Below are 23,772 nucleotides of genomic sequence, written 5' to 3' on the forward strand. Positions count from 1 at the left end.
TGTTCAAGGAGCCAGACTTTAATCTTTTTTCAAAAAAGAAGGTATGAAGGTTCCTTTCTTAGGGATAAAAGGAGGGCATTCCATTTCTTGGCGGCGAGGACTGGGAAACTAACCCCACCTGCTCGTTGTTGCTTGAATCGTGGGATATTGACACAGTGGAATGAGGTTGTTTCTGTGACACACTGACGCAAACGTGCCCAGTGTGTAGAGCGGGAGTGGAGAGTAGAGGGTCCTCTGGAGCCATGCACAGCTATTAGGAAGAGCCGTGATAGTCCCAGTCTCTGGAGGCCCTCCCTCTCAATGTCCATCTCACCCAACTCCAGTTTCCGGTAGGCCAGTAAGGCCCTAGTAGAAGACCAGTGGGTGCGCCTTGGGTAAGGAGAGGTTAAGCAATGTTGCTAGCTGTTGTCTCATGGGGATCCAGGTTCCTCTGACCCGTCAGAACCTTAGGCCAGGTGTCCGTTATTTTATGAAGTACTTGTGGTAGCAGGGTAATCAAGAGGGGGAGACACAGAAAACGGACAATGAAGGGCATCTGTGTTCCAGACTTTTTCTTCCAAATAATACAAGCAGAATTAAGGAAGCATGACATTGTCTGATGTGGCTATTTGAGCAGTATTATTTACAAATTAAAATGTACTGCACTGACACTATCCATAAAATATGATTGGAGAGGGATTTTGATTCTCATTATGGCATACTATAGCAACTTAAAGTGGTGCCTGCAGTAAGCTATTCCTAACTTGATTGATAATTGAGATCGTAAGGTAAATGCAAAAGTGAGGAATCACTCCCAGTATGGTGACAAGTAGTGGGCCCACAGGGAGTTTTATTTCCAAGACAACTCTAGTGTTTTTTACATACAGCCGGGAATTGAGGAATTTCTACCAATATGGCGATACATGGTAGGGCCATATGGAGATGTGTCTTCCAATATGGCTGACTAAAATATTTGTTTTTATGTATTGTGGGGATATCATTTAGGCCATTTAAACAATCCAAGATGGCACCACTATACCTGCTGAACATTGAAACTATGAAGTGGCATAGATGGGTAAACATTAACAAAGGTTTCTACCAATAAAATGAAACAAATTAAAATATAATTTTAAGAACAAAGTTGATTGATTTTTGGTCTATTTGAAGTGTGTCTGAGTATATCTGGGTTCTAACCACCTTTTGCATTTCCACTTTTCTGTAGATTAGGTGAGGTGATGTGTACTGGACCTGAGGAAGTGGTCGATACAATTTTGAGAATTATATTGAAAATTATTAAGATTTCCCCTGGCACAGTAGTTACTCCAGATATGTTTATTTGAAAACAACACTGATTAAAAACTGCCAAAGTTTGAAGAAGTACATATAAAAGAAGGGTACATCATTGTAAAAATAGAATATTTGACGTCTTTTGTTCAGCTATAAAAATATGGAGTTGTAATTTATGCCAAGTAGAGGGCAATTTGTAGGCGTATTGGATTGACAAACAAATAGAATTGAAGGTTGATAACCAAGTGTCCTCTTAAGTATATATCTTTCATGCTCAGAAGGGGTTCAACTGGGCTGAGAGGAACACTGAACTCAGACCACATGACCAGAGGCATTCATTCCAGCTGCATGGGGCAGCCTGCAAAAGGCACGGACATACAAGAACCAACCAGGGTCGATCTACAGACTGATCACGTGATCCTGGACAGGCTTTATCAAGAAACTCACTTAGGGGCATCCTGCCCATGGGTGTCCAGTGAAGGGCGGAAGGTATGGTAAATTATCCCCCACTTAAAGGTGCCATTTTGCAGCCTAAGGCTTTTCTTACAGTCCTCCATCCAGTTCCTTGCCAGCATCCCCTGATCCTGTAGCAGTTGCTTTCACTGTCAAAAGAGGACTGTCATCCTGTTTTTATCCCTTTCCTGCTGAAGTACTTCGATAATGTTTTGGGAATTTAAATGAGTCCTCTCGCCCGACTGTCCAGAGCAAAAGGTTGACAGAGCTAAGTGATGTTGCAACCCTGTTAGCCCCTGAGTGCCACAAAATATGTCATATAAAGAACACAACAAACACTCAAATCAAACTCCAACACAGCACTCTACTAAAACAACTAAATGCATGCACCTGCATTCTTTTCAATTGTCTCTTTTCACCTACTCAAAAACATGAAATCCATGAACTCATTACCACACACTCCCCACACATACTCTTGCTTACAGCAATATGGCGCAAACCCCACCACACACTTGTTACCTGACATGCTTCCGCCACACTATCTCATTCACCACAGAGACTGACCACAAAAACAAGGTGGGGGTATTGCCATCATATGTTGCCATCACATATAAAGTTCCAGTCACACTTAGCAACCCCACACACCCCCATATACATTGTTTGAAGCACTCTCCAACACTTGCCCCCCTCAATCACACCCACATCCCACCTTTCCCTACCTGATTTACTGCCACCCAACACACAATCCCAAATTCCACACCGACTGGACTGGCTTCACAACTAACCAACGCAGCTCCCTCTGCATCAGTATCTAACTTAGCGATTTCAACCCTGGTAGTTCTCTTCCAGACAACATCCTCATACTAAAGAGTATCCTCACTCTACTTATCCCCTATGGCCTCACACAACTAATCACCTACCCACACACACACCTGGCAACACCCTGGCCTTTTGATTTCAAGCAAAAATGATGTCTCCATGGAAAATCAAATCTGGGTGTCGTGATCAAACCACTTTGACATCCCTTTGAAGCTTACTCTACAACACTAGATCTCCCCACCCTGCACACTCCTCCCACCCCCCAGCCAGACAAACCAAACACATTAAACACACAGTCACACCACCCCATCATCTCCACGTGAAAATCCCTTCACTCTCCTCAACAATTACAACCCCACCATCACACAAGCACACAACAAAATTGCCTACCTCAAATCACAAAAAACCCACATCAATCACTGTAAACCATGGTTCAACAGCTCCCTCCTCTCTATCAAGCAGGAAGCAAGATTCCTAGAAAGAGCCTGGAAATATAACCCAGACCTGCCACCATGACACCACTCTAACAATGCTGCAACAAATACAAAACAGCGATATGCAATGCCAAAGCTGCCCATTACATCCAAGAACTCCAATTCACCACCAATCGTGCACAGAAACGGTTCAACATTATCAAAGCTCTCTCCAAATGAGCATCCACATCTTCAACATCAGCATCCACGGCCATATGCATCTCCCTCATGGACTACTTCAACTACAAAATGCACACTATCAGGCAAGCCCTCCCCTATGCTCTTCCACTCCAACCCCTGCTCACAAAACATCCAACACATGGAACACCTTCCACCCCCATCAACACAGACACCCTCATCACCCTGACTAGCAAAACAAAGCCTAAACACTTAATGGAGGATGCATGCCCACCTCAAGCCACATCCAATTGCATAACCACCCTGGCTCTCCACTGGCTCAACCTCATCAACTCCGGTCTCTCACACGGTATTATCCTCTCTGCATTCAAAACTGGATGAATCTAAAACCCCCTCAAAACAACATTTCTCAACCCCAAATTCCCTAAAAATGACTGCCCCATCACTTTCCTGCCATACCTCATCAGAATCAAAGAATGATTTGTTACCACCAACTGCAACAACATATCACCACAAACAATCTACTCAACCCATTCCAATCTGGCTTTTGACTTGGACACAGCACTGAGACAGCTATACTTTACATCCTCAATGGCTTCCACAACATAACATTAATAACAAACCTTCCAGCCATCCCCTCTTTTGTGTTGCATAAGTCTACTCAAGTGGGACGGGTATACTCAGATGTGGGTACTGAGCCTGCTCGGCCTAGAGACCCAAGCTACTCTCACCGATGACACCGAATGAGCCTGAAACATGTCTTGTGATTGTAGGGAAATGGTGTGCCACTAATTTCAAGGGAACAGAAATGTTTTGCCATCAGTTTCAACTGATGCTAACATTGCAGAACATGCTGTGTGTGATTTGGTATATTAGTACTAATTTGAAGCATTGGGCATAAACAAAGGGGGGTTAGATCTGGGGGCTTCAGGCCTTAAAATATTAACATTGCAAAACAGATATGCTTGTTTGCAAGGGTTAGATTCAGAAGATAAAAGCAGAAATTAAATGAAAAATGTGCTGTGTAACAAGATAACAGGCCTTAGAAAATGAAAACATGGTCATTGTTGAGGCGCAGGAAGAGAGGATGGATGTTTAATTTTCTTCCAAGTGCAGGAAGAAACGGTTGGCAGGGGTGAAGCTTTCCAAAAACCAGAGAGCTGAGCTGGAAAATAACACGAGATGGGTGAACCGAAGAAGAGTTAGATTTTTCTGGAAGGCTCGGTCATGTGTTAAAGTGGGGAGTGACACAAAGGGATGGAGTGAAGGAAGTTAAATTGCCAGAGAGTTGGATATAAATGTGCAAAATCTGTATGGGCTGGGTTCTGTGAAAGGCTTATAATGGACTGCGATCTGGAAGGCAAGGCTTTTTGCACCTGTGACTGTTTGCAGAGGGCTTTTTGCTGCAGGACGGAGCCTCCTCTGAGCTTTGCCTGTCTGAGTCTTTAAAACGGGCTGAATTTTAACCAGCTTTGCTATAGAGCAAAGACCTGGTGCTTTGGTTTCCGAATTTGGAAAGTGATCTTCGGGCGAGAAAGCCAGGCTGGTTGACTGCTGTGTTGTCCGAGCATAAGGCATCTTGCAAATTTTCACTTGGGCATTGAACGAGGAATGTATGTGAAGGCGATATGGCTGTATGGCTGTGCAACAGAATTCCAAGGCAGTGTCCCGGAGAGTCCTGGGCTGAAGGTGGGGGCTGACGAGTGGTGCTGAAACTGCAAGCAGGATGCTTATGGTCTTGTGTAGAAGAGATGTGACCTAGCAGCTCCGGCTTGCCTGCCCCCTTTGGGGTGGGACCAACCCTGATTTGCATATGGTCTTTCCCCTTCTGTTATGGCTTGGCAGGCTGAAGAACGCTCATCTGGAGGGTTTCCCAGTGCATTACCAGAGGCTAGGATTAATTCCAAACCTTCAAGGCATCACCTCCTTTGTGTTGCATAAGTCACTCCGAGTGGGATGGGTATGCACATATGTGGGTGCGAGCCTGCTGGGCCTGGGGACCCACGCTAATCCTCACTGATGATGCTCAATGAGGCTTAAAAATGTCTGGTGATGCTTGTGGTCTCGCGCAGAGGGGATGTGACCTAGCAGTTCAGACTGGCCTGCCCCTTTTGGGGTGGGACGCTGCCTGATTTGCATATGTTCTTTCACCTTCTGTAATGGCTTGGCAGGCTGTGTAATGATGGCCTGGGGGGTTACCCAGAGCAATGCCAGAGGTTAGGATTAATTCGAAACCTTCCATCCATCATTTCTTTTGTGTTCCATAACATAACAGACAATCCTTCCAAAACGAAATACCTTCTCATCCCCCAAATACAAACACAAACTCATCCCCTGGAATAAAGAACTCACCATGAACAACCCACACATATCCCTCAACGCACCTGTCCAAACTCTTGGCTTCAGCATCGGCCCCCTCCTCTCCTTCACACACCACATAGCTGCTGTCACTAAAACATGCAATCTACAACTACCATCCAACATAAGATCAGGCACATCTTTCCTCCTGATGTCTTCTGCACTGCGGTCCAAGCACTAGTTCTCCCCAGACTGGACTACGGCCATCACCACAGCTCTCCCCCAGCTCCACTCGCTCCCCATACCACAAAGACTTGCCTTCAAAGGGATCTGAATTGTTTTCAAAGCCATTCACCACAAGACCCATCACCCACACAAACACCAGACAAGCAAACCAGCTTCTCTTACACATTCCAATCTGCAAACTAAAATGCACATAAAAACAAGCATTAACCCAATGGGAACCCATGGCATTGAGCACTCCCCTTCTTTGTATTCTCATTGCACCTTCCAACACCACTTTCAGAAAGAGCCTCAATACATACCCATTCCTCACATATAACCCTGCCCCTCTAGCTTCCTAGCTACGACTTCTCTATCGTAATCTTTCTTTTATATCCTGAAAACTTGTGTAACTTCTGTTTCACCTCCACCTTGTAATTTATTTATGTATTCATTCATTCATAGAGCACTCAAAGCCCAAAGGCAACTAGCCACTGATAAAACTTAAGAAGATGGTTGCAGGTTTTTGGAACATAGTTTCATAGTTACAAAGCTAAATGTTTGCACATAGCATAAAAAACATTTATATACACAAATAGTACAGATATTGAGTAAAGGCCTGTTTGCACATTACACAATAAGCATTTATAAACACAAATATTACAGATATTGAGTCAAAGGCTTGTGCAGCTACTGAGGTAGATCAATCTTGGAAAGTAAGGTTTTTAGATTTTTTCTGAATGACCAGAAGGAGGTGTCATTTCTGAGGTAGGTGGGGAGAGCATTCCACAGTTTAGGAGCTATTGTGGGAAATCTTGATCCTCCTGCTTTCGGTCTTCTGTACTTGGGGATGATGAGCAAGTTGGTGTACAGGGAGCTGGTTGGTCTGTTAGATTGAATTTTGCGGCTAAGGTTACTGAAGTACAGGTGTGCTTTGTTTGCAATGCATTTATGAGTGAGGATTTTGAAATTGATTCTGTCCTGGGCAGGGAGAAGTGGATCTTCCTCCTGATGGTAGAAATATGTTTGTGACTCAGAATGTTTAAGGCAGCTATGCTGGCATTGTTTTGAACAACCTGTAATTATTTGATATTTCCTAAGATGGTTCCCGCAAGTAGTGAGTTGCAATAGTCAATCCTGGATAATATCAAGGCTTTGGCCAGTGTGATAGAGTTATCCGTGGAGAGCAACGGTCTGCTGGCTCTTATCAGTTTGGCAGTGTAGGCTGCTGAGGAGACAACAGCATTGACCTGTCTATTTAGGGTAAAGGAGAAGTCGATATACACCCGCAGTGTTTTTATTTCATTATTGACTGGCATGGTGTTACAATCGATATTGAATGATTTGTATGTCTGAGGGAGGCTACTAAATTTAGCTTTGTTTCCAATGAGGATTAGCTCAGTCTTATCATCGTTAAGAAACAATTCATTGAGCGGCATTCAAGCCTGGATGGCCAAGTATATCTTGTTTAGGTTTTTGGAATCGGTGCCGTAACATCCAGTAATGGGAATGAGTATTTGCATATCATCCGCATAGTTTGTATACATGATACCCGTATTGCCTAGTTTGTCAAATAGGAGCTTAGTGAAGGCATAGTGTGGGTGACACGCAGGAGCCTTGCGGTACGCCAAAGGTCACAGGAACAGGGGGGGCTGCCGAGTTGTCAGAAAAGACCCTCATGGTTTAATTGGTTAGAAATAATTTAATCCATTTTATGGAATCTGGGGATAATAGGGAAGCGGTCTCATGGTGTTAGCAGAGAATGTTGTGATTGACCAGATTGAAAGCTGTGGAGAGATCTAGGAGAAGGAGGATGTACAGTTCCCCTTTGTCTTTGTATTGATCCATTTGTGTTTTCATGTCTAATAAGATGGTCTCTGTGCCGTGACCTGGTCTGAAGTCTGATTGTCTTAGACTCAAGAGGTTATGGTCTTCAAGATGTTTTTGGATGTGCAGACAGGCTGCACGATTGATTATTTTTAGCAAAAATGGTACAGTAGTGATGGGGTGGAAGTTAGTGGGGATGTTGGGGTCTAGTGTTGCTTTTTTGAGTAGGGGTACAACACAGGCTGTTTTTAGGTTCCTCGGTACTGTGTTATATGCAAATGAGCTGTTGATGAGGCTGGCGATACAGGGTGCACATTCTGATGCACATTCTTTTACCAAGGTTGCCGGGCAAATGTCACCTTGGCATCTAGATGGTTTTAAACTTTTGATAATATTAATAGTATCGGAAATGGAAAGTGGTGAGAATGAGAATGTATTGGTCTCCACTGGATGAGGTGAGGATGGCTGGATTTGGTTGAGACAAAGTATAGATGTTTTTTGTTCTATTTTTTGTTGAAGTGAGGTGATTTTGTTTGCTAAGGCATTTTGAATGTTGGAGCCCCATTGTTCGTCTTTGACAGTATGATCAGGAGTGGGTGCTGGAGATTCTAATTCTTTTTTTATTTTTATTTGATTTAGCTGAGTTTAATCAACCTTTCAAAATTTCATCTAAAACAGAACATACTTTTTAAACAGAACATAAGAGATTCTAATTCACATAAAATGGTGAAGAGTTCTCTCATGTAAGATTGAGCATTGGATATTGCCTGAAAAAGGCTTTTGTTTGCTATGGTTGGCAATTTACGCCAGTTATTTTGTGCAGATCTTTTTAAAGCACACATTTTTCAGAGTTTTGGGGTGAACCAGAGGTTGATGTGTTCTGAACGTTTAGATATTTTTCTTTTTAGGGGAGCAACCTTTTTAACAACTTCTGACATGATTTCGTTATATTGACCTATCAAGATTGATGGGGCATTGTCTAGATACATAAAGTCTAAAAGGGCGTTAGGAGAGTTAGCATATTATCTTTATTAATATTTTTAGAGTTTCTAAAAGGAGCCATAAGTGCTGATGATGGAAGGATCTGATTTTTAGTGATAATGGTGGTGGTGAAGATTATGGCGTTGTGGTCCGACCAGGGCATAAGGTTATTAGATTGTATGTTATTGGTACAGTTAATGTCCACTATCCAATCCAAGGTACGTCCTTTTTCATGGGTAGGGGCATAGATCCTTTGGGTGAGTCCTTGGGCTTCCATAGATTTGGCTAAGAGTTCTGCGTGGATGTCTGATTGTAAAGCACTCCAAGACCCTCTGGGTAGGTCCAGCGCTGAACAGAAATTCAAATAAAAAAATTAATGAATTTGTTAAGAGTCATTGGGCCTCATTACGAGTTTGGACGTCCTCCAAACTTGGGTCCGGGTCCCGCAAAAGGGGATTTACTGGCCATTCCGACCTTGGAGGGCCCGATAATTCCCATTCGCTGGACACGGACCTGGTACATCCCCATTCAAGTCCCCATAGGGCTCAATGGGAATGGATATGATGGTCTGCTCGCGGGTGCCGCTCTGCACGCCTAGTCTGACCAGGTGTCCAGAGCGGCACCCGCAAGCAAACTCACAATGTTGCAGCGAGGTAACAACGGCGCCGGTAGCACTACCGGCGCCGTTGTTGCCTTACCGCAACACTCCTAATGAGGCCCATTGTGTCAGAAATTCTAAAATCATAGTATAATATGATATGATGAGTCATTTATAACATGCCTGTAAACAAGTGTTACTAGACGTGAAAAGACAAGGTTGCGAGACATAGGGAGGACGAACAAATGATCTTACTAGGCCTTGTATCATTCAGATCATGCAAGTGCAGGGGGGAGAAGGAGAGGAGAAGTGCCGGGGGAGGGAAAGGGGAAGTGTGTTCAGGGCAGTATTGCTCTGAGGAAGTGCTGCCGGGGGAGCAAGCTCTGGGTAGTGGAAGGGGACTGGAGGGTTACAGATACATCCCCTAAGTGTGTGGAGGCCTGGAGGCAGTGCAGGTGCTTGCAGGTCAAGGGGCAGCCTGGTGTCCATAGAGATCTAAGTGTAGCCGGGCAAACCGTCAACGTGGCAGAAAGGTGGGTCAGCAAAGGCGAGAAAGAGAAAAAGCAGATGCGAACGAAGGAAGGTCTTGAGCTGATTCCGGAACCTGAGGTGGTCCTGCTCGAGTTTGAGAGGAGGAGGGAGGCCATTCCAGAGGGGGGACCCTGCAGAGGAGAGAGATCTACCTCCCACTCTCTGCCTGGAGAACCATCTTACCATCAGACAGTTAGAGGTAGTTGAGCAAAGGTCTTGAGAAGGAAGATGTTTAGGGCGAGGGAGTTGGATATGGTGTGGGCGCCGGACCCATAAAGCCTTGTTAACAATGCAGAGGGTCTTGAACTTGATCCTTGCAGCCACTGGGAGCCAGTAGAGAGTTTTCAGGGCTGGAGAGATACGATGCCTGGGCTTGAGGCCAAGGACAAGTCTTGCAGCCCTGTTCATGATAAGTTGCAAAGGGCGGAGTGTAAAGGAAGGGAGGTTGAGAAAGAGGCTGTTGCAGTAGTCCAGCCTAGAGGGAACCAGGGCTCTGCAGACGTTGAGCTTCTGTGGAAAAGTGAGAAAAGGAAGAGTACCTCTGAGGAGGTGCAGCTAGTAGTGGGACTTCTTCAAGAGGTCTGTGGTGTGAGGAGAGAAGGAGAGGGTGGAGATGGCCCCAAGGAAGGCACCCCTGAATCCTATTTAATTTGCTTAAATTCCTGATGGTCTTTCCACAGTTCAGCATGTCAGAAATGACTACTTGAGGAAGACTGGCTGCAGTTAGGCTGTGGGTCAAAACATGTGTACATGTCTGTTGGAAGCACTTAAATTGGAAATTGTGGACTTAATGAAGTGTGGGAAAAATGCATCATTTGAAAACTACATATTGAAGGGAACTACAAAAACACAACAAAGTATGTTGTAAAGAAAAAGTGTTCTTTAGATTAGATCATTATTGATTTATGTGAAATTGTCTACAAAGACATTTTGCAAATATTTTCAGGAAGACTTTGTAAGAGTGTAGTGAATACATTATGGATATAAGAGAGTGTGAATATGTCCATTAACTGTTTAATGCTATTTTATATATGGTAGCTATCATGTCGAGTTCATTTCTGTAATAATCAAAAGGAAAAAGTTCACTTCTTTAGATGGATTACTTGCATAAGAGACGTGGGTGTGGGTGATTGGGTGTTGGGCATGTGATGAGGTCCCCTACCTGAGCCTGGGCACTAGTAGAAGTGACCCAGGAGGCAGTGTGCCTTCCTGAGCCAAAGAATACTGTTTACAGAGGGCAATTTGGCGAGAATCCCCTGACCACCTTACTTGGGTCCCCAGTATCTGGCAGTGGACAGTCATATGGCTTCACCAGTGGGCAGTCCCAATGTTCCCCCTCTTCCAAGTCCAAATATTCAGCACACAAATTGAATGCTTTTCCTTTAAGGGAAACCCTCTCCTTGCCCCAGATGAAGACAACATAGGTCTAGACACAGTTGTCAGCTCCACCTGCACTTTTGGGGGCTTGCAGGACCTATGGTGTTCCCCACAATCTTTGAAACCATCGACTTCCTGAACACTGGGAGACTTACACAGAAAGAAACATTACATAGCCAGAGTTCCCCATCAAGGGAACCGTGAGCCAGGGAAGCATTGTATTCATTCTCCCTTTCGCTCAACCTCACAAATAAATAAGTGGAGATACCCAAGGAATCCAAAGGGCTTCCAGTCCTGAATTAATATATGGGTGACACCACTGGTCCCAATTCATTGCAGGCAGGCTTTGAGAGGGGTGGGGGAAGTCAGAGAATCATGTGTACATTTCAAGATGGTTGAAGAAACGACAGATATGGCCAAGATGGCCATTAGAACAGATATAGCTTTCCCCTTGTTCCCTGGCAGCCCCAGGTGTACCAAAAGAACCCAGCCAATTGCACGCTTCACTCAATTTCTTCTCACAGGTGCAGACTCTTGGTTAAAGGTCTACACAGGTGGCAGGGGGCAGTCATTCCTAGGTGCTGGGTGTGAATTGTTGGAGCCGGTTGTGGTGACAGGTGAAGGAGTTTGGAGTGCATTGAAGGGACTGTGGAGGAGTCAGGGTTATTGGAGGCAAGAGGGGGCGAGAAGTCAGTAGGAGGCAGTTGGAGATAAAAGAAGGTGGTAACATCAGGAGGAGCTGGTAGAAGACTGGTGCAGGTGGTAACATCAGGAAATGGTCTGGAATTTAAGGGAAGTGGTGTGGTGTATTTATGATTGTGATTCTTGACTTGCTTAGAAAGGTGAACTGTTATACAACTGATAAGTAAATAAATATATATTCTTTTACTTAGAAGCCTTGAGTCAGTGTTTGCCTGAATCATAGTAATTGCTGCCCTTTTTGTAACTATTTGTACTGCTCACTTACTCTTGAGATAAGTCTGGCTGCTCCGCTACTGCTACCACTATAACTGTGTAGTACAGGCTTGTACCAAAGGTGAAACTGTACTGTCACTTGTAGTCTTAATTGTGTGTAGTATTCCCAAAGGGTACTGCATATAATTCTGCCTAACAGAAGGTAATTTCCAAATGGGCTGGATCTACACCTCTATCCCTTGACTATTAGGTCAGTAATGAACAAACAGCTCACAGACCGTTCAGAGAAATCATTACAGCTGAAAATGACTGCTTCTCTGTTGAAGCTATTTTGGAGACATTGGGGGACATTCTGAGTATGGTAGTAGTCATGGCGCTATTTGCGCCATGAATACCTCCCATATCGGTACCGACTCCGGTTTGGTTCAATGGTGTCTTACCGGTGTAGTGCGACCTTTGTGGGACCGGTAAGTCACCATTGAAAATGCCATTCCCCATAGGGCTCAATGGGAATGGGGAGGGTGCAAATAACAGGCTTGCGTATGTCAAGCCCGTTATTTGCACCCTGGTCCCTTAATGGGTCCGTCCACAACGGCTGGTCAGACCAGCCATTACTGGAGGGACCCGCTAAGGGATCTTGTAGTAGGGCGGTAAGGGATTACCGGCACTGGTCTCCTTACCGGTGCCCGGTATCCCTTACCGCCCAACTCGGAATGAGGCCCATTGATTTCAAAAGGTTATTTTGCTGAACACTACCCTATCCCTCTCTAACAGGGCTAACTGCAGGTATGCCAATTCTCATAGTTCGAACAGGTATTTTTATAGATATGGTACAAGCAAAAACATTCTTAATAGATAAATATTTCTTGAATATTTGTTCATAAAATATTTCCATTTTACAAAAGGTTTCTTTAAAAAACACCTTTTGAGATCAATCATACAGCAGCCACCACACAGCTCAGCAAGTAGGATTCGTAATCATAGAAATCTTTGACTTTTTCTATCTCTAAGGGGCAATTTGGCTAAAAGAAATGAGTTCAATAAAAAAGCTAATCTAGGATCCTTTAATTGGGCCCGACAGAATGCGAGAACTCCAATGAATTAATGATTCTGCATGGAAGGGATACCCCCAATAATACACGATCAATTGGTGTAATGAGCCTTTATTAGAATGAAGATGAAGAGATGGTGTGGACAGTGTATCCCCAAGTGAAGCTTTGGGCCTTTTCTCACTAAGAAATAGTCAACTTGGCCCCACACCAAAGATTGATTTTTTTTAAATCGTGCATTCATTGTACATTGGATTAGTCGTGTATCTTGAGGATAGCTGTATATTGAATGTATTGTTTATGTTATGATATATGTTATTTATAACATGCCTGTACACAAGTCTACACAAGTGTTTTTTCAGAGCTTTATGGCTGACATGCTTAGATATGTGAGGTTCATATTTCAGTACTCAGTGAAATTACTCTATGGGGTAGCCATATGTAAACATACTATTGGATATGTTTTTGAATTGCAAACTTTAGATTTCATGCGTCTTAGAAATTATTCTTCAAAGTCCAATGAGTGTTAGATCAGTTTCAAACCTTTTTTTAGTTTTACTTGCAATTTTCATTTGTCATATATTACCAAAACTTGTTTCCAAAATTTGTGAGTCATACATTTCTTAAGCTTCTTTTACCAAAGTTTGCGTAGAGTTTAATTTTCAACTTGTTCAACCTTTTGTCAATTCTTTCTTTTAAACCTTTCAAAAAAACCTCTACACGTGTTTCTCCACTTGAGTGTGACTCCTCAGGAGGTGAGATTAATAATGACCTTGATGGTCAAAATTACTTTGAAGAATTATTTCTAAGGCAGATGAAATCTAAAGATTGCAATTCAATAAAGTATATACAATGCTGGGCAAACACAGCAGTTAATCTTTAGTCAAGTAACAAGACCTCCCCAAAATAATTAAAACCAGATGCTTGCCTGGATAAAGAGTGCATGTTTGCAACTATCAAATGTCGACACTCAACACAGCTACATCAAAAGTACTAAAATAAAGATAGAGCAGAGCTGCTAGTGGACAAAGAGCAGACATCAGGAAGAACAAATTCAGATGAAAGGAAAATCAGATTAGTCACAGCATATAGCTTGGACCATTATAAAATAAGGAAAATATTAAACAAAGATTGGAAAATTCTTCAACTAGACCTAATTTTAGGAAGACATTTGGACAATAAACCGTCATTGACATTCAGGAAAGCTGCATCCATCAAAACAATCATCCGTCCCAGCTACATGAAACCGACTTATTCTAAATCAGGAACAATTGAATCAATCTCGAGAATCCCAGAAATTAAAGGAAATCACAAATGTAGAGGGTGCAAGATGTGTCCCCAAATATTGGACAAACTAAAGGAAATTTAAATTGCCAAACGACACAACAAAAGACATTTTTGACTTCAAAAATTGTAACACACAATTTGTGATCTATGGAATTATATGTCATTGTAAAAAAATGTATATTTGAAGCACCATCAGGAAATTAAAAACAAGAATAATGGAACACATAAGAACAATAAAAAAATCAAGACTCAAGATACCCATTGGCAATTCATCACAATTTGGAACATAAAAATCAAAAAGACGAAGATTTGAAATTTGCAAGTTTGGCAACCACCATGGAAATTCTGAGAGGTGGAAACAAAACCGGAAAACTCAAGCAGCTGGAATCAAAATGGATAACGATGATGGACAGTTGTCACAGTGGCCTTAATCAGGAAAATTAATACTGGTCATTTCTATAACAATAATATTATGGGGTGTAAAAATGCAATCTTTCAAGAATTAATTAATTATGCTAATCGTTACAATTTATTCTGCTAATATATTTTAATCCATCTTAGAAATCACCTCTGTGAAAATTATTCCCAAACTTACTTCATACATATCCCCTTTATACACACCAAACAAATTTAATTTTGGATTTTACTAAATTCATCTAATTAGACGAAATTGATTATTCTTTCATTGTACGAAATATACAATGAAGGACGACAAACATTGGTCCTCATTGTATCGTCAAAATTTTAGACTAATAAACTTGTGCACAGAATAAATGCAAAATATAGCACAGGTACACCGCAAATTGTCACGTTGTGAAAACTAACAAATAAGTGCTAAGCGTTTAACAAGGACGTTCTGACGTCATTGCGTGAGATTTGAACGCAGTGACGTTAGACGCCCCAACGCCTGTTCACATGAAAGCAGGAGCCATTCTCAGTATGCCGCTCTCGGCCGATCGGAGAAGGACAACTGCATCCTTCTGCATCCAATTTGGTTACAAACAAGCAAGTACAAGGTCGAAAGGCCTCATTTAGATCCTACATGCTTTAACTTGGAAAACATATTTTTTTTAAAATTCGCCACAGCCACTAATTCAATCTGTAGAATAAAGTTTCATTCGTATTGAGAGAGCCAGTGGCTCACAAGCCATTAAAACAATGTACATCTTTGTTCTCCCCCCCACCACACCTTTTTGTCTTCTCTCTAGAAATTAGAGCACTTTAACAAGAGCAACAGCATACACGAAAATTGTAGACTACTGATCAATACCAAATTACCTCAAATACACAACAGGGTAAGTTAAATTCGAAAATCATAACCATTGAGCTATTGATTTTATTTAATTGAAAGGGTTATTCCTTTCCAAGCCCATAAAACCAATGAGAAACATAATGTATTAAATCATTAAACAAACTTGACAACATTATTTTCTTTTTTTTCTTTTCGAAATAGCTTTTTCAGTTTTTAGTTAATGAAATTCAAAAGAAATGCGATCATTTTGACCATCAAGGTCATCATTAATCTGACCTCCTGAGGAGCCTTGCCCATGTGACGAAACTTGTGTAGGTTTTTTTTTAACAGTTTAAAAGAAAGAATTGACAAAAGGTTGAAAAAGTAGAAAAATGAAACTCTAAGCAAACTTTGGTAAAAGAAGAAGCTTAAGAAATATATAACTCACAAAAATCTAAAAAAAAGTTTTGGTAATATATGCCAAGTGAAAATTGTCAAATAAAAATAAAAAAAAGTTTGAAACAGATCTAACTCTCATTGGACTTTGAAGAATTATTTCTAAGGCGCATGCAATCTAAATATTGCAATTCAATAAGGTATATACATTGCTGGGCAAACACAGCAGTTAATCTTTAGTCAAGCGACACAAACCTCCCCAAAATAATTACAACAGGAAGCTCGCCTGGATAAAGAGTGCATGTTTTGCAATTATCCATAGAAATAGTAGTAGCTACGCAGTAAAATATTAATTATATGTGGCACTTTTTGAAAATAATTTGTAGCCGATTTTGCCTCATATGGATATAAAAATTCACAAATATTTCTATGATTACTAATCCCCTTTGGTGTAGTAACAAGTTGTAACAATTGATCTATAAAAAACAATTTATTTAAAAGAAAATGTATTGTAAAATGGAGATATTTTTAGGATAGATGTTCAATAAATACAAAAGATATTTTTATATGAAGAATGTTTGTGATCCTATCATCTCAATAGAAATAAATGCCTGCTCTACATATGAGAATTGCAATACTGAGAGTTAGTCCTGATAGAGAGGGATGGGACAGTGTTCATATTTGCACGTCTTTCCCCAGTCAAAAAAAATTACCTTTTGAAATCAATGATTCCAAAATAGCTTCAGCCGGGCCAAGCAATATTCAGCTCTATTGATTATCAGTAGGTGATATGTGAGGTGATAGGGGAGGTGGAGGGCCACGGATCATATGTATCCCAGTCTCGGACATGGCTCTGTCTTCTTGCTGTCCGTGATATGTCCATGATAAGGGAAGCTGCCCGCACCACAGTGAAAGCCACGTCTGAAAGAAATGTATCCTGCTGGACAATGGAGCCTAGGAGAGCTATGTGTGTCATGTATGATGGATGTGTACGTGATCAGAGGGATTGATGACCCCATATATAATTCTTTCTTAGGGCCCCATCAACTCATCTGCCCACTGGATCATGAACAGAAGCTTCTTCGGGAACCAGGAAGACTAACAGGGACGGTTCTTGCACTGCGAGCGGGTCGAGCTTGGTTGTGATCCTTGGATGGGCGAAACAGTTGGGGTAATTCCATTCCTGCTCGATATCACTGCAAACCACAGGAATCAGAGGGAGCCCTTTCTTTACCATGTTCCTTAAGTGCAAGATAGTGGGTTTTGCTGCAAGTGAATATTCCTTCGAAAATCCAATGCACTGGGACACATGTCCAAGTACTTTTTATATACATCCTGGTCCTGTTACCTGCCTAAGAGTTCTTCTTTTGTGCTCTCATCCTTACTGTGGATGTGAGGGAGGAGGCATTAAAGGCTGAAAGGAAGAATTATATCTGGATGCATGCCCTTTGACCCTGGCCTCATGCTTTGTAACTTTCCTTTTCACTTGCACAGTCTCCCTTATCCGATCGATGTTGAATCCTGTCAGAGACTTTGGACTTTGTTTTCAATTTTTCTCCTGAAAGCAGAAGATCTTGAGAATTCTGAGTCTGAGGTATGAGTAATATGTCTTGGCTTTTAAGTTCTCTATTGGGCCCCATCGTACTGGTGACAAGATCCCAGCATATTTGCTTCAGTGTAAGCCTTGTGCGTGTTTGTGTGGAAACAAGCCATACACGTCATTTATTTATTTATTTATCTTTACATTTATATAGCGCACAGACATCCCAAGGGCATTGTGGCGCTGTTAGTTGCACTAGACTTAGTTACACTGTGCATACGTTAGTGCATTGGAGAGCAGAGATGTAATACAAAAAAAAGTACACAGTTCATAGTATCCCGTGTATGGGGATGGACGTCGTGTCGGGGGTAAGGTGATCAGGTGAATAGGGTGATTTTCATGGTCTTACGGAAGGCGGTGAGTGATGGTTCAGCTTGCAGGGCAGTGGGGAGGGCCTTCCAGTGCAGGGCGGCTAAGTAGGGGAAGCTGGCGCCACCTGCTATTGCTCTTTTTACCATGGGTACGGTGAGCAGGTTAGCATAGGGGGTCCTAATTGGTCTTGGGGAAGAATACGGGTGGATTCTTTGCGATAGGTATGCTGGTGCAGCGAGGTGAATGCATTTGTGGGTGAGGGTCAGGGCTTTGAGGCTGATCCTCTCCTTTATGGGGAGCCAGTGGGAGGCTCTTCTGGCAGCAGAGATGTGTTCTCTTTTGGAAATGCCTTGTACTTTGCGTAAGGCGTTGTTTTGTTCATGAATAAGGACATGCACAGGAGAGTAGTAGCTACCTTCCACACGGAGGAATTAGCTATGACATCTCTACTTGGCCATGTCTGGATGTCAGAGCTTTCTGGTGGGTCAGTGGGTGCGCTGGAGGTCTCTCCTGGCCTGGATCAGATTCGGGGGAGATTGGTGCCCACACACATTGGGTACGTTCCATAGATGCTTAATCATGGCCAATGCCCAGCAGGCTGTCGGACCACCTCCCTCATAGTGTTGCAATGGTGTCTGTGGGAAGGAGGAGTCAGCCCAAGCAAGCTTTCTCTGAAAGATCATCGACCAGGTGGACACAACAAAAAGGACAGGTGGATTTCGGAATCTGAGAACATTTATACCCAGGGTACAGGTAGGCGGGGGATTTTTATTAAAACGTAGAAACCTTAAATGGGTTTTGAAGAATGAGTGGCAGAAGCAGACTGGCTTCATGTGAATAAGGACTGCGATGAGGAAGAGAGGACATGGGTCACGGACAGAGCGTGTGGCATGCAGTGTCAACACTTTTGAATGTTTGTATCTGTTTGCATTGTTTCAAAACAGCTCTTAAGCAGTGAAAGGCAGTGCCACCTAAAACACAACAAAATCATTCACCACTAGTAACACTTGTGTACAGGCGCGTTATAAATGACTTATCATAGCACATCACTAAGGTTAGGAATTTTGGAATTTCGATTTTCGACCAAAATAACACCAGGAGGTCAATGTTATTATGCAGCCAGTCCCCCCAGCACACTGTCCCTGCCGCTGGCTAGATGGAAAGAGAGCCAGTCCCCCCAGCACACTGTCCCTGCCGCTGGCTAGATGGAAAGAGAGCCAGTCCCCCCAGCACACTGTCCCTGCCGCTGGCTAGATGGAAAGAGAGCCAGTCCTCCCAGCACACTGTCCCTGCCGCTGGCTAGATGTCCCTGCCGCTGGCTAGATGGAAAGAGAGCCAGTCCCCCCAGCACACTGTCCCTGCCGCTGGCTAGATGGAAAGAGAGCCAGTCCTCCCAGCACACTTTCCCTGCCGCTGGCTAGATGTCCCTGCCGCTGGCTAGATGGAAAGAGAGCCAGTCCCCCAGCACACTGTCCCTGCCGCTGGCTAGATGGAAAGAGAGCCAGTCCCCCCAGCACACTGTCCCTGCCGCTGGCTAGATGGAAAGAGAGCCAGTCCCCCCAGCACACTTCCAGAGCCAGTCCCCTCAGCACACTGTCCCTGCCACTGACTAGATGGAAAGAGAGCCAGTCCACCCAGCACAATGTCCCTTCCGCTGGCTAGATGGAAAGAGAGCCAGTCCCCCCAGCACACTTCCAGAGCCAGTCCCCCCAGCACACTGTCCCTGCCGCTGGCTAGATGGAAAGAGAGCCAGAGCCAGTCCCCCCAGCACACTGTCCCTGCTGCTGGCTAGATGGAAAGAGAGCCAGTCCCCCCCAGCACACTGTCCCTGCCATTGGCTAGATGGAAAGAGAGCCAGTCCCCCCAGCACACTGTCCCTGCTGCTGGCTAGATGGAAAGAGAGCCAGTCCTCCCAGCACACTGTCCCTGCTGCTGGCTAGATGGAAAGAGAGCCAGTCCCCCCAGCACACTGTCCCTGCCGCTGGCTAGATGGAAAGAGAGCCAGTCCCCCCATTACACCGTCCCTGCCGCTGCCTAGATGGAAAGAGAGCCAGTCCCCCCAGCACAATGTCCCTTCCGCTGGCTAGATGGAAAGAGAGCCAGTCCCCCAGCACACTTACAGAGCCAGTCCCCCCAGCACACTGTCCCTGCCACTGGCTAGATGGAAAGAGAGCCAGAGCCAGTCCCCCCAGCACACTGTCCCTGCTGCTGGCTAGATGGAAAGAGAGCCAGTCCCCCCCAGCACACTGTCCCTGCCGTTGGCTAGATGGAAAGAGAGCCAGTCCCCCCAGCACACTGTCCCTGCCGCTGGCTAGATGGAAAGAGAGCCAGTCCTCCCAGCACACTGTCCCTGCTGCTGGCTAGATGGAAAGAGAGCCAGTCCCCCCAGCACACTGTCCCTGCCGCTGGCTAGATGGAAAGAGAGCCAGTCCCCCCATTACACCGTCCCTGCCGCTGCCTAGATGGAAAGAGAGCCAGTCCCCCCAGCACACTGTCCCTGCTGCTGGCTAGATGGAAAGAGAGCCAGTCCCCCCAGCACACTGTCCCTGCCGCTGGCTAGATGGAAAGAGAGCCAGTCCCCCCATTACACCGTCCCTGCCGCTGCCTAGATGGAAAGAGAGCCAGTCCCCCCAGCACACTGTCCCTGCTGCTGGCTAGATGGAAAGAGAGCCAGTCCCCCCAGCACACTGCCCCTGCCGCTGGCTAGATGGAAAGAGAGCCAGTCCCCCCATTACACCATCCCTGCCGCTGCCTAGATGGAAAGAGAGCCAGTCCTCCCAGCACACTGTCCCTGTCACTGGCTAGTTGGAAAGAGACTTGAAGACTAGAGGCCGTGCCACAAGAGAAAGAAATCATTCGCACAATTGATCCATGGGTCTGATGTGTTGTCCTTTAGGGTTTTGTTGGTATTAAATCGGGTGTCCGTGCATTAATGTCAGTTGTCTGTGTTGGGGTACTTTGAACTGAGTTCAGTTGTCTCTCTCTCCCTGTCAGACGTGTCCCAAGCTCACGCTCACATTGAAATAAAATAGACCGAGAGGTACCTCTACCTTATTCGTAGTTTTCAGCTCCTGATACAGTTCTTTCAAGATGTGTGCTCACAAGAATGTCTTTTAACAATAGTTTACCACGACCTGGAAAGCATTGCTTGATTGCATGTTATACTGACTGATATATCGCCTATTTGTCTGACATTATAAAGAATGCTAGAGGCCTAGAGTTTATTAACGCCGTGAGGCATTGTTACAGAAATGTACTATTTGTATAAGCATTTATGGAGCAATAATTATGAATATATATTTAGTATCACATGTTCCTCTGTAAAGTGATTCTGTTGTACGTGTAGAACGATATAAACCTCTAAATAAATAAATAAATTGTCTCAATGCAGAGAGAGAGATCACAAAACTAGATCTGAAAGCAATGATAAAGCGAGTTGAGTTACCGTGGGATTTCCATCCGACCACTGAAAGTCTCCTTCTATCGTCCGGTCGTTCAAGCCGATCCACTGATACTCCTTATACTTATCTACAAATAAAAGGTGTGACATGAGTACACTAACAAAGTACAACTAGGGTAGAAGGCTGAAGAGGGCACTCATCTCGCTTAGGCGGTGTGGGAACATGTTAAAGATGAATGTTAGAACCAAGCACATGTTGTATTCAAGGCCAGCAAAAATGCATGGCAGGGGCTCAGGGCCAGACAGGACTCATTTTGAACTGTACACTCGAACGCTTCCAGATGGAGCTTTTCGAAACCCCGCCATATTTCCTTTCTTTGCAAAGGGTGGTTAAGCTTATACCATAGCAACGCTCATTGAAAAAGCAAAGCACAACTGTATTAAAAGACACTGGCCCTCATTACGACCCTGGCGGAGATCCATGGTGCAATTTGCACCATGGACCATGGCGCAGAGCTGCCAACTCCGCCATGGGGGTTGGCGGACTTACCGCCCCATTCCGACCTTGGCGGGGCGGTAAGTCCCCAATCCCCATTTACCCTTCCCCATTCCCATTTTTGCCCCATAGGGTATAATGGGAGTGGGGAAGGCGTTAATTACGCCACCGTAGATTACGGTGGCGTAATTAACGAGAGGACCCGTAGCGCCATGGATTTTTCCACCCGGAAAATCCGGGCGTAAAAATCACCATGGCGCTACGGAAAGTCCTAATCTGGCGGAGAGGTACGCCATGCATTACGCTGGCGTAAACCCCTCTCCGCCAGGGTCGTAATGAGGGCCACTCTGTTTGATTGCAACAATATGGTGTAGAAGAATTGCCATCTAGTTTGGACCTCTCATTGTATATGCCTTGCTGCAATGGCCCTCATTACGACCCTGGCGGATTTCGCGGTGCAAAATGCACCGCGGAGCATGGCGGAAAGCCGCCGATAGCGCCATGGGGGTTGGCGGATTTACCACCCCATGCCGACCTTGGCGGAGCGGTAAATCCCCAATCCCCATTTTACCCTTCCCCATTCCCATTCTTGCCCCATAGGGTATAATGGGAGTGGGGAAGGAGTTAATTACGCCGCCGTAAAGTACGGCGGCGTAATTAACAACGAGGTCCCTTAGCGCCATGGTTTTCTCCGCCCGGTAAAACCAGGCGGAGAAAACCTCCATGGCGCTAAGGGAACTCGTAGTACGGCGGACGGGTCCGCCGCGATTACCGCTGGCGGTATCCCACTCCGCCAGGGTCGTAATGAGGGCCAATGTCTTATTTGCGAGCTCAGCGGTATTTTGTACCTCCCAGAGTGAAACCACCCTCGACTCAACCATTAGTCCCTGTTACGTTAACATTCTGCTTGAAAAGATCATAGTGCAGTCAAGTTTCTAGTCAAGATGATTGCTCTTTACGTTACTCTCCTATTACTTGAACTAAATACATACCATGGCCAATGAGTACATATACCAGCGCTGAGCTGCATTGTTTAAAACCTCTTGTGTTTGCAAGTGGATTAAAGCAGGACTGCAATGCAGTAAACATAAATGACCACCATCTCTGGGGACAGCAGCACATCAGACTGCTCATAACTATCTGGGTGTAGCGAGGGAGAAGAAAGCACATCAGCAAGTGTCTATTCACAAAGATAAAGGGTAAATAGCAGACATTCTGCACAATTTGCACGGATGAAGAGGGTCCGTGTAAATTCTTATTTCATTAGCACCAGCATTTCTTGTGAAGGTTCTAACGGCAATATTACTGGCCAGAAAGATCAAGTAACACAGGCACGTGTACCCACGTCAGGGCTCAAATGGCAGCGAACAAGGACACACGTAGAGCAGGCCCTCTTGCAGGAGAGGAGACAAACAAACTAAAACGTTTCCTTTGCTCTAAATGTGCCATTAATTGTGGTTGCCTTACCTCTGGCAGCCCGCCAGATTTTTGTTTGCATATTTTATGTAAGAGATGAAACATGCTACTTCTGTCTGTTAATTGTCACATCAAATTATTTCTCAGATTCTAACAAATGGAATGGCACCTTTAGATGCTAGTGTAGCTAGTTTCCCATCTTGCTGTGATGTCATCACTAAGCGCCTCGTTGTCGAGAGGCAAAATAGGGTCAATGTGGTAGAGCAAGAGGAAACACTGTTTCGGTGGGTTTGCCCACATCTGCCCCATCTGTAAGTTAGTCCCCACACAGAGAGTGAGCCAGAGCAAACTGTGGTAAGTAGGTTTCTATGATCCATGCAGAAAATCTGCACGGCCCTCAGGAAGGTAGGAAGGGAAGGGATGGGATAGTACCAGTCATAGTAGGAGCAGTCCTTTTGAAGTGTGGTACATGTCAGGCCAGTCCCTTTGCAAGGTTAGTGGGGGCCCAATCACCCACATATTAGGCTTGTGCCTCTAGAATATAACATAACAAATACTGCATACACATATGTATATATATATGAGATCAAGCAACGGGAACATTGTGAAACACACCAGTCTGATGCCGCCATACCTTTGGCAATATTCTGGGATCGCTTATTTTATGGAATAAGAATAAAGACTAAC

The 23,772-nt window shown here is 44.3% G+C and overlaps 1 protein-coding gene across 6 annotated transcripts in view; it reads right to left on the reverse strand.

The window, feature by feature from the left end:
* BCAN (brevican) overlaps positions 1-23,772 on the reverse strand; it is a 386,222-nt gene that overhangs the window by 71,453 nt on the left and 290,997 nt on the right. For all 6 annotated transcript variants that reach the window (XM_069607163.1, XM_069607162.1, XM_069607165.1 and 3 more), the window contains one exon: positions 21,219-21,301. In XM_069607163.1, the coding sequence (XP_069463264.1) occupies positions 21,219-21,301 (83 nt within the window). The remainder of the gene's footprint in view (positions 1-21,218; positions 21,302-23,772) is intronic.

The sequence above is a fragment of the Ambystoma mexicanum genome, chromosome 1p (assembly GCF_040938575.1).
Source record: "Ambystoma mexicanum isolate Mex_15411 chromosome 1p, UKY_AmexF1_1, whole genome shotgun sequence".
Taxonomy (NCBI): Eukaryota; Metazoa; Chordata; class Amphibia; order Caudata; family Ambystomatidae; genus Ambystoma; species Ambystoma mexicanum.